The sequence below is a fragment of the Charadrius vociferus genome, unplaced genomic scaffold (assembly GCF_000708025.1).
Source record: "Charadrius vociferus isolate BGI_N301 unplaced genomic scaffold, ASM70802v2 scaffold447, whole genome shotgun sequence".
Classification (NCBI taxonomy): Eukaryota; Metazoa; Chordata; class Aves; order Charadriiformes; family Charadriidae; genus Charadrius; species Charadrius vociferus.
The window spans coordinates 248665-264962 of NW_009649040.1; the positions used below are offsets into that span (position 1 = coordinate 248665).

Sequence of the window (16298 nt, forward strand, 5' to 3'; positions counted from 1 at the left end):
GGGGGGCCCGCCCCGCCCCCCCCCGCCGCCGCTGCCCTGGCAACGCGGGCGGGCCCGGCCGGGGGTGCTGCTTGGTGACACTGGCGGCTCGTACGTAAACACGGGCATAGAGGCGTAACAAAAGGAATTTTTATCATACATTAAAAAAAAACCCCACAAAACAACACAGCAGTCGTAGAAAAGAAAGTAACTGAATGTCACACTTTTAAAAATGTTTCTGGAAAGAAGAGCTAAAAATTAAATACTACATACAATAATACTGTTTGTTCATCTGCTGTCTGAAGACAAAAAAATATCAAAATACTTTTATCCCTGCACTGCTTATTTTCGGCTTTGTCCCACTGTCTAAACATGGATTTTAGCACCTGTGGTTTGCCTGGTGACGCCCAAATCCCCCATAGCTCCCTCAGGAACTGGGCCTGCACACCCGGGGAAATGCCCCTTCCTTCCCTCAGGAAAAAGAGGATGCAAGAGGAGTCGCGACTTACTTGTTAATCTATTGAAAACAGAAACATTTCACTGTGGGTATTACAGCAGCTTTGCTGTGAACTGTCAAAGCCCGTAAGCCCTCGAGCAGCTACACCACTTCCAAAGCATGACGGCAGCACATAAAGCACACAGGTGACCTGCTGTAAAAACAGCTGTATTCAGACAATTAAAATGACATACCGGCTTATGTATTTGGAAGACTGGGGCTCTCATTTCCATTTTTATTTCCTTCTGCTGCAGGTAGTTGTATAAAAATCAAATAAGGTATCACACAGGACAGAGCATTTATGCTATGGTTCATTACAAGTTATTTTACCAAAACTGCAACACCACAACTTGAAAAGAAAATAATGCCAACAAAACCAAACACAACCCCCAAACCAAATCCCTAATGTTCACTGTATCTTGCGTTTATTTTAACCTCACTGACAAAACAGCATCTAGAATCGGCAACATCAAGCCCAACAGTAAAAATATTTTGATCAAATATTTTGGACTAAGAGGGATATTGCTGCAACTCAGTGGCTGTTTTTCCCCCCCCAAGAACTTAACTTGAAAAGTCAATTTCTCTGTAGAATGGCAATATGAAATCATCTTTCTATCCCAGTTTTTAGGTACAGTTTGCAGACTAATAGGGTCTTAAAGATCTTGAAATTCTTGGCAATACAATATTTGGAACATCTGTATGCAACAGAGGTAAGTTCTAAGTTAGCACCCGTGCAATGAAAAAGGGGGTGGATCAAGAGTACAGTCTATAGTTGTTGACCACTCGGGATGGATGGGCAGTGTTAAAGGCTCACAGGAGGCCCAGCAATGGGTACTTCAATGGAAGATATAATGAGAATGTCACATAAAAATTAATATTGAATGGTTGCTTGTGTTTTCTTGTGTGCACATTTAATTTATAAAAGGTTTTTTTTTTTTCAATTTGTAAAGCAACTAATTTAAAGTACAACAGCGTTATGATGTAGGTCAACATTCTGTAGCCCTCAAGTACAAAAATATAAATACAAACTGTTTAAACAGTATCTTTAATGAGATTCTGGCAGTAGTTTTTTTTATCTAACAAGACACATCACGTAACAGGTCTGCCACTGAACTTGCCTAGAGTAAAATCAGCTTCAATATGAAGCTGTTAAGGTATCAAAACCCTGCTTTTTACATGCTAAATATCTTCAGCAAGTCTGCACTTAAACACAGCAATGAACTTAACTATAAGAATAACTAAATACATACATGAAACTCTGCATGTGGAACATAATTCATAGAACTGGTTACAACAAATGATTACCTGCATTTTGTTAATTTAAAAATGGTACAAATCATGCAAAACAATTCTAAAGATAACACAAAGAAAGCTACCAGTGTTTGCAAGAAGTGTTCAACTAAACCAGAATTACATTAAATGAAATACGCGTATTTACTAGCAAAGATCTATCGCTATTTCAGAGGTAAAATCTTCAGGTTTTGAATGTCAGTTATACTGCAAAATGTCATTGCTCTTGCTTAATGCAGAAGCACATGCTTAGAAGCCCCGAACTGCTTATTCAGAAAAAGCCTGTGGACAATAGTTCTGGCTTCCCTGGAATCAGAGATGCTGCACAGATTAAAAATAGCAGAGATTTGCAAGAATCAAAGGCAAAGGCACCCTGTTCAATTAGCCAAAATGGTAGCATTCCCTTTCTCATAAGCATGAAGACGGTAATGGGGCAGATGATAAACATTTCTACAAAGGCAGCATTTTAAATGTTATCATTAATTTCTTATTTTGTAAATGCCATTAGCAGACATAAAATATTACAAGCTGGTGTATAATATTAACCTGCAGGATGAACTTGGGATTTTATTTGTCCTGATTTACAAATAAAGACTATTACTAATGCTTTAAAAGACTACCTTTACTATCTAAAAAGTTTAACTCTTATTTTCCAATATTTTACACCTCAGCTGGACTACCATCTCATATTGTTTCAAACATCTAACACTGCTTACTGGAATTTTATAAAAGTTGTACCTCATGTATTAAGCAGCAGGCAATAACAATGGTCTTTCCCAGCACAGCTGCATCTGGCTGGCTACTGAAAGATTGGGAGTATTTCTAAAACACAGGAAAACTCATGCAGTTTGGTAAAGTTTGCTGTCATTTCACAGTTTAAGTTTCCTTTAGTCATTGCACTTCTGTTGATAGTCTTGTGGGGTTTTTTTAATATTATTCCGAATCTGAATTTGAGCCAGCAATCTTCTTTTTCTTCTTTTTACCATGTTTCTTGTGCTTCTTTCTCTTTTTTGTTTTATCCTAAAAAAAAATTAATAAAATTAAATGGAAGTTATTGTATGAGAAGATTGCCATCTATTAAATTCTGCAAATGCAAAAATGAGAGCACGGAAAGGATATCTTTACAAAGACATTTTGAAAGAGATTTCTATGAAAGCCTATTGAGAAATTACAAAAAGAAAATTTGTATTTTACCCAGTAATTTGCAATATTATAAGCACGCTTCAATTTATCTCCATCACGGTCTGGCTATTTCACACCTCTCATCATTGTCACTATTACATTTCCTAATCTTTTAAATGATTTTCAATGCTTTATAGGTTTCCGAGAACATACTAAGGAAGTGCTATGACAAGCAGTGACATCTTATATAGTTGGGAATAACTAGGATGTTTACAGATTTTGAAGTAAGTGCTTATATTTACTGTGCAAAATTAAATAGTTCAACTACACCTGGCTAGAATCTCCAGCACTTGCACCTTGTTTAAGATAAAACAATTAGGATCTCAGTTGTAAATATGAATACACTCTATTAACATAGTCCCAAAGTTATTATCGTGATCACTGTAATACAGAAGCTGAGAGATACAATCTTGCCTTTTTACAAGCAGAATTTAAACTGGAATTCTTGAATAGGTGCGACATTACATAAACAAACCAATCTCAGTATAAAAGCTTTGTTTTATACATACTACGTATACATACAATTCATCTAAGAAAAAAACCCCACGATCAGTGATTAGAGATTTTATGGCAAACAGCTTATATGATTATGAAAAAAGAAACAAGTTCCATGGAAAATGTGTATTGAGTATTGCCGATACTCCTATGCTTGCATTTTTAGGTGACTAATCTAAGCCTTCCCCTTGCCCTAACTCATCTAGACAACTGAGACATCTAATTAGGAACACTTGCTGACAGGGGAGATAGAAAGATACCTAGACATCTCGAGTGGGCATTTTGGATCTCAAAACCACTATGCTCCTAACTGAGGAGCCTCAGGTACATCTGATGAATCTGGGTTCTATATAAATCATTGCTGAACCTTCCTCTCACTTTCACCAACAGAAATAAATCAACAACACTGAGAAAAGTAACAGGTTGCTGACAGCTTTTTATTTGGTTGGGGGAAAAAATATAGTAGTATAGATGTTGCAGCGGTTATATCCCAAGACCCTTTTCATGGTCTGGTAGAGGGGGCTTACCAAGGAAGAATTATACACAACACTAACAAAGGAACAGCAATAACGTCTGTGTAGCAAACTGCGATCCTACCCAATACTACACAGATGATAGTAGTTCTAGTAGGTTGATACAGAGTAAAATATGTGCTACAATAAGCATTAAGTTTCTATAAATCTCAAATCATAGATATCTATATAGGTAAAATAGTGACAAATTCTTCCTTTAATTCAAGGATTGAAAAAGTGACTTCAGAAGGTAAATAGCAAAATTGTTAATTTAGATACATGTGACAGTAGACTTTTCCTACAAAACATTTGTATTACTGAAAAATGTGAAATTGGAAATTAACCAAGTACAGATTATTGATATTCTAAAACTACAGTATGAGTAAAGAAGGATACTTGCTGTTTTCTCTTTTTCCTCGTTGTTTTTCTTCTTTTTCGCTTGCACCTAAAAAAAAATAATTTAAATTGAATGTAATGGGAGAGCAGCTGTGCAAGTGCTGTTTTAAATAAAAGTCTGAGCTTTTATTACACATAAATGAATGATAGCACAACAGTGGTGTCACGGGTATTGTTACTGAACAATAACCCATGAAGAAACACTGCTGATGTGTGTCATATTCTAGAATATACATTACCCTATCAATATCCGATTTGCGAACACACTTTAGTAAACAGCAGAACAAGAAACAGCAGAGATATGAAGGTAAAATTACTAAGCCAATAATATGGTAAAAATTCTTAATGAAAAACGGCAGCACATTGGAACCTTCCCAAATTTTGCAATCCTACAAAAGTACAAATCCTCAAAGTAGACATACACAAGGATAAGATTATTACATACAAAATTTTATAATTCACAGGAACAAGGAGCAAAAAATTTTAGCCCTCTTGAAATCTGCCAATCTATTCACAAACATCTGAGATCTTGTGAAGGACACCATACCCATCACTTAGTCTCATTTCACTGAGCTCTAAAATATCCATAAAAAGTTGAAAATTTTCAAGCAAATTAATTGAAAGTGACTTGCAGGTGATAGGAGCTGTACTAAACAATTCTTACTGAAAGGTTTTATTAAAGAGAAAAATACAAACAACTTCGAATGTAGTGCACTCAACTGTACAAAGCAGAACAGTTTCAACTATATATTAAGTCAAAGCTAGTTCATTCATTCACTCATGTGAATCAGTAAGCTAAAAGCATTACGAATTCTGAAATTGAGCATTATGAAAACTGACCTCCTCTGTCTGATCCGATTCTGATAAGGATTCTGATGATAAAGGTCCATCAGCACGACTGGCTTTCTTCCTTTTCCTGTGGTGATTTTTGCCTTCCTACACAAAGTAATATATTTGTGAGTAAAGTCAAGCCTTTCAAATTTTATAAAACTTCTGCTTAAAACTTAGATTGAAATATTATTTCTAAGTTGTGAAATATTTTTAAATATTATTGACATTAAACTAATTACTCATCATCAACAAATTACCCTACCAACTGTTAAAATGCTTTTAGTGGAAATAATCTTTTTCTGTATATTCCTTTCTCGTTACCAAGATACAGCAGCCTTCTAAAAGTGAGAGGAATAATACACAGTGTAGTCTCTTATTTTAAGTAATAACACATGGAGTAAGCATTTGAAAATAAAATGTTTCACCATTTTTAAATACTACTGAGTAGATGGAGATGTCTCAATATGCACATATGAGCACTGCAGCTTCAGACTCTTGCTTTGTTGATGAAATTAAAAGAAAAAGCTCCCTCTGTATTTGTATCCAACCAGGACAAGCTGTCCCTGCCAGCTGCACTTCAACACTTTATATATAATCTCAGTATATGTAAAGGACAGTCTTTTTTTTTTTTTAATAAATTTTTAATTTTTTTTTATTTTTGATGCTGCATGAGATTGTTCTCCTTCGCCCCACCCCACTCCCTCTGCTCTGGACTCCCTCTGCAAAGTGTGCCTAAGACTGAAGCTATTTTCTTCCATTCAATTTCTAAGGCCAGAAACAGAAATCATCTTCCTAATCATCTTCTTGCAAGGTGGGATCACACATCTCAGCTGTGCTACTTAGTCTATTATAGGTACCTCAAGCCTTTCCCAAAAGTACCTGTGAAAAGTATGCATCATGCAGCCCCTTTCAGAGATAGGGCATTTTCAGTCAGGGGAAGACCTCTAGTCCTCAAATGCCCTTTGCTTTCAGAAAATGTGTAAAAGTAGCATCACAGCTTAACCAAAAATAAGGGGCTATGGTAGACACTTGGTCTTTGAAGAGAAGCTACTCAAAGGTAAAAGGAGTTGGTGGGAAATGGAAACTCTGAAATGGAAGCAGGACCAAGTTGGGGGGGGGGGAATCAACACATTTGCCTTACGCAATGGAGAATTCGTACATCAAAGTCAATACTGTTGACTGTAGTAGTACAGGCCGATGTGGCAAGAAAGGTAACTGGACAGAAAGACTAGGCTGGAATCTTCAAAGCATTGTTACTTTACACATCAGGTAGAAATAACTAAAATTTAAGTGAACCAGATTATTTGCATTAAACATAACAGAAGGAAGGAAGTCCTCAGATGTGTGTACAAAATGGTGAGGTGGTGGGAAGGAGAGAGGGTTTTCATGCTCAGAGAAGAGACAGAATAAGGTAATTTTTCATAAGCTAATACATTTTTCTCTGGAATTTTCCAAAGCCATCATAAGTACAATATCTAGAATTATGACTATATTTAGATAAACATATCCTCTGCTTGTTGTTCCTTAATTTACAGCAACAAGCCACTATCCTACCAGGCACGCCACTGAAATATCATCAGACATATTTTGTGCTCAATGCGACTGCTCAAGATAAACCCCAAAATACTAGAATGCAGCTGACCTACTACAGCAAATTAGACACTTTTTTCATTTACCTTCATAACAAGAACAGATCCAGCAGTTTCCACGAACAACAATTACTAAACCAGACTAACCTAAAAGTCTACCTCAAATTGTGGGTACTGAGTACCTTCTGACTGTGTAATTTTGGACAGAAAACTTCTATAAATGTAAATAGAGGAATTCAATATTAAAAAAAAAAAAGAAAAAAAAGAGAAGTCCATTATATATGTAAAATGCAGTTCTGATGCAAGTATTTCAAGAGTAAGAATACCTTCTCTTTTTCATAATCTTCCTTTGACCTTTTCTTTTTTGTGCTGTCCTAAATAGAAAAAAAAAAGATAAACCATGACAAAATTATTTCAGGAAAAAGATAGAAATCCCCAAAGCTGTCCGACCCATTGTCTTTTTCTGTCTGTTGAAGGTCATTCTTCCAAGTTGTTCTTCCTACCTTGCAGTTAACAGGAAAAATATGAAAAAGCCATAATTTTCACGCAGCTGCTAATTTCCTGAACTAGCAGAGTGAAAAGGTCTGCATGGAATCAGGTAACCACATACAACACGTGTCTAACATCTAATAGTCTGGAGTCTTTATTCTCTATCCATGCCCGCCTCCGCTATCAGGCAGGGGTTAAGCTGGTATTTCCACAGAGTTTTGTGCCTTCCAATTTCAGCAGTAAGGGTATCTCTCTGTCCCTTTATGTAGCATATGTTTTCAAACTCCCATTAGCACAAATTCATAGGTGTAGCAAACAGTGATTCATCACAATTTATACCGCACTGAATTAGGTATTCTGGTGAAAGCCTGTGATAAAGTCTACACGGAGAATCGTAACAACTCGCTATATTATTAATATTTAGACAAGAAGTACAGTTACTATTCACTGTAACACAGAAAAATGCTAACGCAACAGAACAAAATGCCTCATGTATCTTCTCCACTTTTTTGTTCATTCAGTAAGCCTGTGTATGTACATTGCTCTACTTTCAGAAAAAGAAAAAAAAAAAAAAGACACCCTCAATTTTATATGCATTTGGGAAAGGCTTAGTTCTCCAACGGGAAAACAGTCCACGCATATTTAGAAAGGCAATATTCTGGCCAGTGATACCCAGTAATGTCTGTATTTTCACCAGATGGTGTTCAATTAAATAGCATATTTACAAGAATTTCACAGAACATTTATTTTTTTAAGTGTTAATGTAGTATTAAAACTAAACATTTGAGCAGCACAAAAGCTGCTTATGTCTGAATTCAGAAAAATAGCTAGAAATTGCTGGAATAAAGCACGTTCATCTAAGGATCAAATTATTTCTGCCAGGTGTGGCCAGTGGAGGTAGATTCCAGATTGCATCTGAAGATTGCATCTGAGTGCAGCTCAGCTACAATAAGAATGCATGGCCTTAAATGGGGAAGATAAAAAGATATCAATATACAAAAGTCAGAAATGTTTGTGTCTATGACACAGATCAAGAACACTTGCCAAGGGTAACACATCGGCATATTTACCTTGCTGTCCGACTCTGATTCAGAAGTTGAGCTTGTTGAAGATTTCCGTGAGGAGCGATACTTCTTTTTCCTTCTTTTCTTCCCTTGCTTTTTATCCTACCCATAAATATTGTAGGAGAAAAGAAAAACACACCCTTGAATTTATTCTCACTAGAATTAAAGAATTACATTAAATGTAAAGAATAGGAAACACCAAATTCCTACATGTTATCATGTTCTCTTGAGGAATAAAGTATACTACAACTGATTCTTTTAGTGGAGGACCTTCATAACTCTTCTGCATTGAAAAAATGTAAACTGGTGAAAAATCCAGGTTCTCTAGATTCTGTTTATTATTTAGATGCGTGCTGCAGAATCTGATTATCTGTAACAAAGATTTTTGCTAAAAAGTAAAAATGGTATGCCTGTATTTTCATGATTAGATGGGGGATTCTACTGAAAAAGCATGCAATTGAATGCTAAAACAGAAACAGATCCAGTTTACAAACCAGCCATTCAAAGTTTATACTGTTCATAAAGAAATTCTTGAACAGATAGATAGCTAAAATTCACAACTTTATTACATGTACCAAATGCATAAGAATTAAATAGTTTTATGCAAACTGAGCCCTCAAACAATATTCTAAAATATATTACCAAAATCTTTGTGAAATAAGCCTCATGAACAAAACATGTTAGATTCCAGTAAATTAGTTCTTACCTCATCTTCTGAATCAGATGAACTGCTGGAAGAATCAGAGCTTGATGAAGAAGAGGAAGATGAAGACAACTTGACCAAACACAACAAAAAGTGAAGCTTGTGAGATGCAGCATTTTGTCTGGCAAATAGTCAAAAGTCTATCCAAACACTTCCTTTAAAATCTCTTCATTTGCAAAGTATTATCAATGAAATTTTACTTCCAAGAAGCTGGTCTTACATTGATTTTCTTAAATAAAACTGTAAAAAGTGATTTCTAACACTTTTTATTTAATAATATATATTTAATACTCTTTTCCTGCCCTTAAGCAGAAGTAAAATTCTCCTTATACAGAATGTAAGCCACCTCTCTCAAATAAAAATCAGTCAATTTAACAGCTAAATTCAAAGTTACAGCTATATTGTTTCCAAGACAGCTTAAATGACAAATAGAAACAAACTCCAAGCAAAAAAAAAAAATAAAAAAAAATCAGAAAACTGAAAATTTTGCTCACCCTATTAGATTTCTTCTTTTCCTTTTTCTTTTTCTTAAAAATAGAATAAAACAAATATTACTTTGGCATCATGTTCTTCTGTTGTGCATTTAGATGTATGTACTTTGCTTTTAAAAGGTATTTATGACATTCTTTATTGGCAGCATCAATGATAAATCCAGTTCCAAACATAGATTGAATGAAATTGAAAATAACTTACCTCCTTCTTTTTGGAGGAACTCTCGTTTCCACCCAGTAATTTCTCCCTGTGTTTTTCCAGTTCTTTCCTCCAGTTCTGAAAACAAAACCAAACAGAAACAGTGACATGAGCATAATTTCCAAACAGTTTTCTTTAAGGGACCTTTTTCAAAATCTTGTCCTCTATCTCACGTTATATAGTTTTCACAAAACCCACAGAAAATAAACAACATATAATGTTAAACAAGGCTATAATGCATTTGATTTTACAGAAGATTAATATTGAACGAAATACTATGTTAGTTCACATCTTAATGGTCAAGTCGTTTGGATCTAAGAGACTGTCATTTATCTTGAAGGTCACCAATTATGATACTTCTGGTTTTGTATCACAGTGCCCTTGGTAGAGCACTTTAGAAAGCCAGGGCATCCTCCCAGAAAATTTGCTTCAGGTGATTTTTAAACTATGCCAAAATAGCAAAATTTCAAGACAAATTCTCCTGGCCCTTCTTCAATGTATGGGTGTCTCTAGTGTCTGTTCTGGGCCTTGTCGGTGTCAATAATGTATTAAATTATTAGAAACATCTTCATAGAAACGCTCTTGTTTTTGTTAGGCCAAGCACACTGCACAGATAAAAGTCTCCTCTCATTCCTCCTTCTCAGTCCCTCACAAGCTTTCTAGGTCTACCTAAAATCCCCCCCTTCAGAAGCTTGAAACATCCAACCCGTTCCTATCAGACTGAAAGGCTGCAAGCTTCAATCTGCGCTATTCCTGCACCAGACACATCATGTGATGCCTTCTTTATTAGTATTGTTTGACCCTCCCTTTCCTCACATTGAAGCTATATTGGTATTGTATCGGCAAAGCAACGATAACCCACCTGCTGTGCTGAAAGGACAGAGATACCAGGAATTAAGTAAGATTATACCTGTGCGATGCAGTATGATACACAGATCCCTAAGTCAGCATTCTGTGAATTAGCAGAACAGTGCTGCTGAGAGACATGGCAGATTAGGCAGGATACAGTGCTGTGCATAATGTGTTTCCATCGTCCAAGGAAGCATCTACGCAGTATTGCGGCAGGTTGTGTACTCTGATACACCAGCTACCCAGAGCTACCTGACAGGTATCTAACAACAGCCTGTGCTTCATTAGGCAGGTGTTCTCTATAATTTTGAGACTGTGCTAGTGTTATGTCTTAAACAAAAAAGCACAACATCTGTCAGTAAAATAGGAGAGATACCACCTCATTCAGAGGCTTGTAATCTTTTCAACCATTCAGAGATTTGTTCTTAGGAGCTTTAGGAAGAACTCATGGCCATTTCATGATTCCCTGCATCCCTTCCTACCCTTTTGCCATACTGAAAGGCTGTTATCTTCTACCCATGCCAGCTTCAATTACTTCATACTAAAGCAAAGACAAAAGCAGGAAAGGAATATGATAAAATACTAAACACAACTCACCAAGCTAAAACTCACAGAACAACAATCCTTTCAGAATAGCACCCCATGACCCTCCAAATACTGGTACAACTTCTTAGGCAAAGAGGTACAGCAAGAGCAGAGGGACTGCACCCTTCCAGTAACAGAGGAGGAGCATAATCTATTTCAACCAGAAACTCGCACACATTGATGAAGACTACTGCTTGGAGCTTATCCCAAGATACCAGAACCCAACAAGGTACAGTTAAATTCATCATATACTAATTTCTTCCTATGTATACAACAGGAGTTATGTGTGAAACTTGTATAGTACTGATGTCCAGTAGGTACTGAACGCAAGCATCAGAACAGCTGCATTTACAGTAGGGAACCAGCATGGAACGTAACCAGCTTGGGATGAGAAAGAAGTACTTTATAGTCCTATTGGTATATCTTTGTGCCTTCTCCTGTACCAATAGTAGATGTACATTCCTTGCCAAAGATGTCTGTTTCCAGTAATACACCTCTTTCTGATATATTTGGATTGTGTGACCTTAGACAAGTGAAGATTAGCACAACAGACTTTATCATACTGGAAAATGCCTGAGTTTCATTTATTAATATACACATATGCATTTTTATAACTACATCTACATTTATGAAAAGTTCAAGCATTATTCAGCAGCCATTTTCAAAACTTTTTATATAGCGTAGCTCTTCATTGGTTACAGGGTAACCTTAACATCGAATACAAATTAAAAAAAAAAATTTATTCACTAAAGCTTGAGTGAAGTGAAATCTTATGGCTACTTGGTACTGTTAACGAAAATGGAGAAAAAGTAGCATATAAGAAGAATCAAGTATTAACATACTAATAACATTACCAACCTCGTTCATCTTTTCTTCAAACTCAGCCAAAGCCCGGGATCCTTTCTTTTTCTTTTCTAGTTGCTCTTTCACTTCTTCCCTACATAAAAATGATGACAGATCATCATTTTCAAAATTAAAAATACCTGCTTCAGCATCTAACTTTTCATAGGGTTTTTTGAAGTTTAGCTTTGGCTGAACTTCCAACAGAAAGAAGAATGAAAGTATCTTAGATGTTATGCATATGGTAACCTAACCCTAATAACTTAAGTATGGTAGCTAAATCCCTCTGAAAGATCTAAAGCTAACTTTGCAATTAGGTAAATTGTTCTCTAATGTCTTATGAGAGGAGGCAAAATGGACTGAACGTAAAGTAAGTTGTTGATAATATCTCAAAGTGATGATTTTATTAGGTAGGGTAAACTGCATTCTAAGAATATACCAGCAAAATGTTTTTCTAGAGATTACTTTGTTTAAAAATTAAATAAATCTGCAGGCTTTAGGTATTAGGATTTGTGAAAGTAAAATGACCAACATTTTCCTCTTCTGAGAAAGCTGCCAAAATATTTAAAGACAAATGAGAAATACGTCTTTCAAAATGAAACCCTATTGTTTTAAAAAGATGAGACTGAATTCATAGAGACAAGGAATCTTTCAAAATGTGTTCATGGGTATTCTGGGGAGTAGGTAGGTAACAGTGTCATCATAGTAAGAGGGAACAAATCTGTTACTCAGAAAGCCGGAAGGACAGACAAGCATTGCCACTTACCATGTTGGTCTTGGCCTGTTCAAGTAGTCTTGTATTGTTGGTCCTGAATTTTGGGCAGGACCTCGTGCTCTGGCCATAGCTATGGGATTCATATAAGCCTTGAATATGAGAAAATAAATATAAAATTCATCAGTTGCGTTACGATACCAAAATCTGTCCTTTTTGTTCTTCACAGAAACATTTTCTCACTCACTGAAAAAATAATTCTGGCTGGTTTCTAAAAATATAAAATATTTAACTAAACCAAGTTGATTCAGTCTGGGAGAAAAACTCAGGTAAATGCTTTCAATTTGAGTTATACTGTGGCAGAAAGAACTCATCCACAAAGAGACCATGTTCCTTAAAATAATTCCCCTCCCTGAGCAATGATTTTGCAAACTGAGTACAGTATCATGACTGCTGAAATATTCTTCCTTGGGATACAGAAAATGTAATTAAATTTCAGCTCTTACTCTCTGGGATGACTGATCTTATGCCTTTAAAGTTCTGCTCAAAATTGATGATAGTAGATTCAATAAATTCTGCATAAAGTTTCTTGTTGTAACACCAAAACAAGCAAGCAGTGGTGCTCTGCTACAATTATCCATGTATGAAAATTCTGTGACTTAGGACTATTTTAAGGAGGAAAAAAAATACAAATCCCCAAACCCCCAATGTTATGAGGTATTCCATCTGTCAAACCCATATGCATCCTCTTTCTAGTCACTCTAAAAGGTTAATAGGTTATAAAAGGTGAATTTAAAACTTAGAATCCATAATCCACCTCAGCAATTAACAGAAAAACTCTAATCTAGCAAACAATTATTCAATATATTTTTATGCCAATAATATTTTGCTCATGCAAAAGGGAGGTACATGTACCCCCTTACCTCATGGGCTTTTATCACTATGTCATCCCAACACTTCATAATTTACTTTTGCAAAACATAACAAACTGTTCTTACTGTCCACAGTTTGGAGATGAGGAAAAAACCCAATCAAATAGTCAAAACAGTGACTAGCTGTTGGACGAGTTGCCCAATATGAGATAATAAAAAAAAAAATAAATTAAGAGTAACACATTTTGTAGATTCAAAGTAAAGATTTGACCATATGTGTAGCTGTTACATGTCTGACACTGCTTTTTACCAGGCCATAAAGTAAGCGTTCAGAAACCACCATACAGAGCAAGTGACCATTTGTGAAAGCTGTCAAAACCGGCAGCTGCTGCCTCCCCTCCCGCACCACAGAAGCGGTGGCCACAGCAACACTGGGTTTCTGGGCTGGACCGTGAGCAGGCTGGTGGCCTTCAGCTCTTGGGGCTACATCTAGTCCTGGAAGAAGGACTCTGGGTTCTGCCTGGGAAGGGGCAGCAGGTCAGAGGGAAGTATTCTCCACATCAAATTTGGCTCATGGTCCATCAGCTGGACCACATCGATACAACCAGAGGAGTCTTTCAAATGGACCATTTTTTGACTCAAGTTGACTTTGCAACTCTAAGGGTGACATTTGCTGGCATTTCTTGGGGCTTTGTTTTGTTGATATTGTTCATTCACAAAAGAAAGGCTAACACAGGCGATTAAACATTGAGTTACGTGAGTTTAAACTAGTTTAATCTTAGCTTGGCATCTTCTTCTGTAGCCAGGTGGATGTACGCACTGAAGTAGTTATAGCACTCAAAGATATGTATTCACCCTATTAGCTCTAGCATTTTGTTGTATTAAAAATCTACAAAAAAAAAACAACCCCAAAAAACCTTTGGATTTGAATTCAGCTTTGAGTGAAAAAGGAGCTCCTTTAGCAATGCAAGAAGACAGTATTTGAACACCATTTTCACTAAACAAAGGTAATTTAAATGTACTAGATCCACTAGAGAAGACAACAGGAACATAATTCACAACATGGCTTACTCCAGTGAGCAAAGCGAGTCAACTCTTTTTGATTACCATTCAAAAATTTATATCTGAAAGCTCTATCTTCTTCCATAATTATTATTGCTAAACCCAAGATTTTTTGCTGCTCTTAAATTAGCTACTTTCTTACCTGAGCTAACTCGAAATGAACATCCCACCACCTCCGAACAAAACTCTCTATCTGCAGAAAAAGCTACAACTGTCAAATGTTGTTTCCTACTTCCTCAAACTGACCCCAGATAACTAGCTAGGAAGCTTCTTCCCCTCACTGGCTTTCTTTAAATTTCTGGCAGCAAGCACATCATGACTGAATACTGCTCTGTATTCCATGATTAGGAAATTCATGTCTTAAAACATGTTCTTATAATTTCAAGCAGGTTTATTTATGAAGAATTACTTCACCAATAAACATTTCTTAGAAGTATTTACACTACTTTGCCAAACTGCATGTCACTAGCCAGGGAGAGCACAGAAATACACTCTCAATAAAGGAAGTGCTTGTCTGCACATTCGTTTTCTTCTTTTGGCAGTTTGCTCAAGCAGTTATTAGAAGGTATTTGTTGTATAGCTTTCACGCTCAAGAAAAGCATAAGGCACCTTCAGTCAGCTAGGGTTCCCTGGGCAAGCAATACAAACTATTACTGCCTTGCAAGTATCCTGCAGATATGAAAAAAAACCCCAAATTTATTTTCCATCTCCAAATAGCCAAAATGACGGTGTATTTAAGAAGAGACACGGGAAAGACTTAACAGGTGGAAAGCTCTACGATCACAGAAGAGAAACAAAGCGTTCTATATTATAACCTGTCTTTATTAGCTGCTGTTGTGGCATAATGAACCTTATATAGGAATCTAAAGATTTGCTGGCATTAGTAGGTACATCACAACTGTCCCATTAAAAGAAAATTAAGAATAAATAATGAGGCACCCAAGTAGACCCAAAAACATTACAAAAGGGCAATACATTTTAAGCATAGGCCGGGTCCTGCAGTCTAACGCTGTCAACTGTTTCAGCAGACTCCATTATTTTGATGCAGTAATAAAGTGGTCAAAGAAACTTAGCTATCCATTTGTATATGTCCATCATGTCTATTACATATTATTCCACCAAGGTAAGCAAAGAGATTTCACTGAATGGCCCTGAGTACAAACTCATAGCATATACTAGAAGGTGATAAAAAAAAAGGAAAAGATAAAAGTCTTATGACTTGTTTTTAATCATAAACCAAATTAATTTTAACTTTACAATGCCTAAATGAAACATGAGTGAAAGGTGAATGGCTAACTGGTATGAAAAAGTTTAAAGAAAAATATGAGGAGGAACGAAAGTGCTAACAGTGTAAAATTAGGCTCTTCAATCAGGTGTGGAAAAGCAGATTTTTGGCCTTCTGACCGCTGGCTCCCCAGTTCAGCGGAGCCCTGCGTAAAGCTGAACTTCAACTCGCCCAGGTGCAGCTGAAGGCCAAGTTTAAGGAAATACGGCTCTAGGGACAACCGGAGTGACTTCAGCGAATGCTGCAACTCCCACCGCGAACGTTTTATTTTTGTAAAGGACCAGGCCAGCATCTTAATCGCCTTCGCTCAGCAGATCGCAAAGCGGACATCGCTCCCAGCAGCTGCCGGATTTGACAAAGCAATGCGAGGTTCCGCC

At 36.4% G+C, this 16298-nt stretch overlaps 1 protein-coding gene across 1 annotated transcript; it reads right to left on the reverse strand.

Moving 5' to 3' along the window:
- Positions 1–1458: 1458 nt before the first annotated feature.
- On the reverse strand, positions 1459–12833 carry FAM133B (family with sequence similarity 133, member B). Its single transcript, XM_009887917.1, has 8 exons — positions 12757–12833; positions 12005–12087; positions 9030–9069; positions 8330–8479; positions 7097–7144; positions 5191–5286; positions 4355–4399; positions 1459–2785 (listed from the first exon to the last, which is right to left on the reverse strand). Exons 1-8 carry the CDS (start codon positions 12831–12833, stop codon positions 2653–2655), a joined length of 672 nt encoding a protein of 223 aa, XP_009886219.1. The 3' UTR covers positions 1459–2652.
- Positions 12834–16298: the final 3465 nt, after the last annotated feature.

Coding starts and splice junctions, on each gene's coding strand:
- FAM133B (XM_009887917.1), bottom strand. CDS start 12,833: ATGGCCAGAGCACGAGGTCCTGCCCAAAATTCAGGACCAACAATACAA. Junction 12,088..12,756: donor AACAGGCCAAGACCAACATG/GTAAGTGGCAAT, acceptor ATTTTTATGTAG/GGAAGAAGTGAAAGAGCAAC. Junction 4,400..5,190: donor AATCGGATCAGACAGAGGAG/GTCAGTTTTCAT, acceptor ATTTTTTTTTAG/GTGCAAGCGAAAAAGAAGAA.